A 2,500-nucleotide genomic window follows, 5' to 3' on the forward strand; every position below is an offset into this window, starting at 1 on the left:
TGGTACTACGAAAAATATACTCTTTCTGAAAGGACCAAGAAATGCCAGGACGCTCTAGGTCTACTATAGAGGAGGAAAGCTTTGAAAGAGAGATGGTAAGGGAAATTTATATTTTTATTAAAACACTAATTATCCTTTTACAATTTCAGTGATGCTTTCTCCTCCTTGAACAATATGACTTGTACTTAATATTTTAAGTACTATCTAGCAATGATATGAAGTTCTATACATACAATTATTAAGAAATAATATGCACTTCTTATACAGAATTAATTGTTTTAATTCATACAAAGTTCACCAAAACCTTAAAGCACCATGAACTAAATAATTAATTTGTTTAGAATTTAACTAACTATCCAATGGAAAAGTCTGAGACCAATTGTTAGTTTAATTTTTTTTTTTACTTATTTTTTTTTTTTGGCTAAAGACTACGCTGAATTTATATATACTTGGTCTCGTACTCTAGTTTCCTACTGACTTGTCTTGCCATGGAACGGCACCTTCTTCCATAAAATAAGCCATAAATTGATTCCTGACTTCTTTAGCTTCTTGCGGAGGGTTTCTGGTATGTGTCCTTTCCAAAGGTTGTAGAGCAACATCTCCGAGCATTACATCAGGAATGGTTAGGTTTTCAATGCCTAGGCCTATATCATTGCTTACATTTTCCGGCGGCAAATATGATGCACTACATTTTCTTCTCAAAAAGTTATGTAGAACGCAGCATGCTAATACTACTTTTTCTATATTAGCAATCTTTAGATTTATTGGTGAAGAAAAAATCCTAAAACGTGAAGTCATAATACCAAATACATTTTCGATTATTCTTCTTCCTCTAGAGAGCCTATAGTTAAATACTCTGCGCTCCTTTGTGAGGTCTTTAGAGGAATAAGGCTTTAAAAAATGCTTCCTTAACGCGAAAGCCTCATCTCCGATGAATACATATGGCAAAATTCTGCTACTATTTTCTGGTTTAGCTGGCTCTGGCAAATTCAGTTTCCTTTCGCTTAATAGGTCTCCGAATTTTGTGTTCTCAAGCACACCTCCATCTGATATTCGCCCATTAGTGCCAACATCACACATAATAAACTCATAGTTGGCATTTGCAAGGGCCAACAGCACAACACTATTGAATCCTTTGTAGTTCCAGTAATAAGACCCGGAATCATGGGGAGGAGTTATGCTTATGTGCTTGCCGTCAAGCGCCCCGCAACAATTAGGTAATTGCCATTTGTTTTCAAATTGTTGTGCGATTGCTTTCCATTCTGCGACACTCGAAGGAAACTGAAAAAGAGAATATAAAGAAAATTATAAATATTATACCATATTATATAATGCAAATTTTAACAAGTTACTTAAAAAAAGTCACATGATATCAATTTTTTCCATCTGTAAATCCTAACTTTTTTTTTTTTTTTTAATGGACGGGAGAATCAGGACGGACCAGAAGGCTCATTCTCTAGCCTGACCTCAAAAAAAAAAAAAAAAAAAAAAAAAAAAAAATATATATATATATATATATATATATATATATATATATATATATATATATATATAAAGAGAAAAAAAAACAATACAGAAGAAAAAAAAAGGGCAAAGCTCAAAGGGTAAAAGATGAAGTAAATAAATGTTTTATTTTTAGCCTGATTTTGCTTAGCCAACGAAAAATTTATAAATGCCGAAATACAAAAGTTTGTACACATTTTAAATATTTTTCTTTCTTCTTCCACAGTTGGATGAAACATCTGTTTCTTCACCAACAACTGTAACCATTCCCACTCCTGCTCCTTCTCCTACAGGCTCCGAAGCATCATCTTCTACATCTTCTAAAGGATGCAAGAATTCACAGAGGGATTTTTATAAGTTACTCTCCGAGCGTCTCCAGAAAAAGCAAAGTAGTAAATTCGATGCTCAAGTTAAAGCTTGGGCAATCCAATTGGACGAACTCCCAGAAAGCACTTCGATGGAGGTTATTCGTCTGGTGAATGATGTTTTGTACAAGGCCAAAAAAGGATGCATTAATGAAATGTCCCATGTTGTCAATGGACACCTCAATCCTCTTTCTGGGACCCAACCTACAGGAGAGACCCAACTTGCATCATATTTCCATAACTTCTCTGGTAATGAATTCATATAGATAGGAAAATTATATAACTAGCCTTATCAATGAAGGAGTTTTCATTTTTATTTTGTTATGTTACAGAAATGAATTTCTTATTGAATTTTCTTTAAAAGGTAATTAGTTAGGAATCCTCAGTTTTCATTTTTATTTTGTCATTTATTTTTTTTTTATTGAATTTTCTTTAAGTATATAATTAGCATTATCAATGAAGGAAAGAAATTCTCAGTTTTCATTTTCATTTTGTTGTTACAGAATTTTTTTTAATTATATACAATTTCTTCTATTTTTTTACTTTCATATAAGGATTTTGATGTTAGCTAAAAATAAAATATCATTAAAAACTGATATAGCCATTTTTTTTTTTCCTTATCAAGTATCAAT

General features: G+C 31.9%; 1 protein-coding gene and 1 pseudogene across 1 annotated transcript in view; one reads left to right on the plus strand and one right to left on the minus strand.

Annotated features, from left to right (window-relative positions):
- LOC137636680 (uncharacterized) overlaps positions 1–2,219 on the plus strand; it is a 2,680-nt pseudogene extending 461 nt beyond the window's left edge.
- LOC137636674 (uncharacterized) overlaps positions 175–2,500 on the minus strand; it is a 2,930-nt gene continuing 604 nt past the window's right edge. The window contains exon 2 of the mRNA XM_068369062.1: positions 175–1,281. Within this exon, the coding sequence (XP_068225163.1) occupies positions 463–1,281 (819 nt within the window). The 3' untranslated portion in view covers positions 175–462. The remainder of the gene's footprint in view (positions 1,282–2,500) is intronic.

The sequence above is a fragment of the Palaemon carinicauda genome, chromosome 3, assembly GCF_036898095.1.
Source record: "Palaemon carinicauda isolate YSFRI2023 chromosome 3, ASM3689809v2, whole genome shotgun sequence".
Classification (NCBI taxonomy): domain Eukaryota; kingdom Metazoa; phylum Arthropoda; class Malacostraca; order Decapoda; family Palaemonidae; genus Palaemon; species Palaemon carinicauda.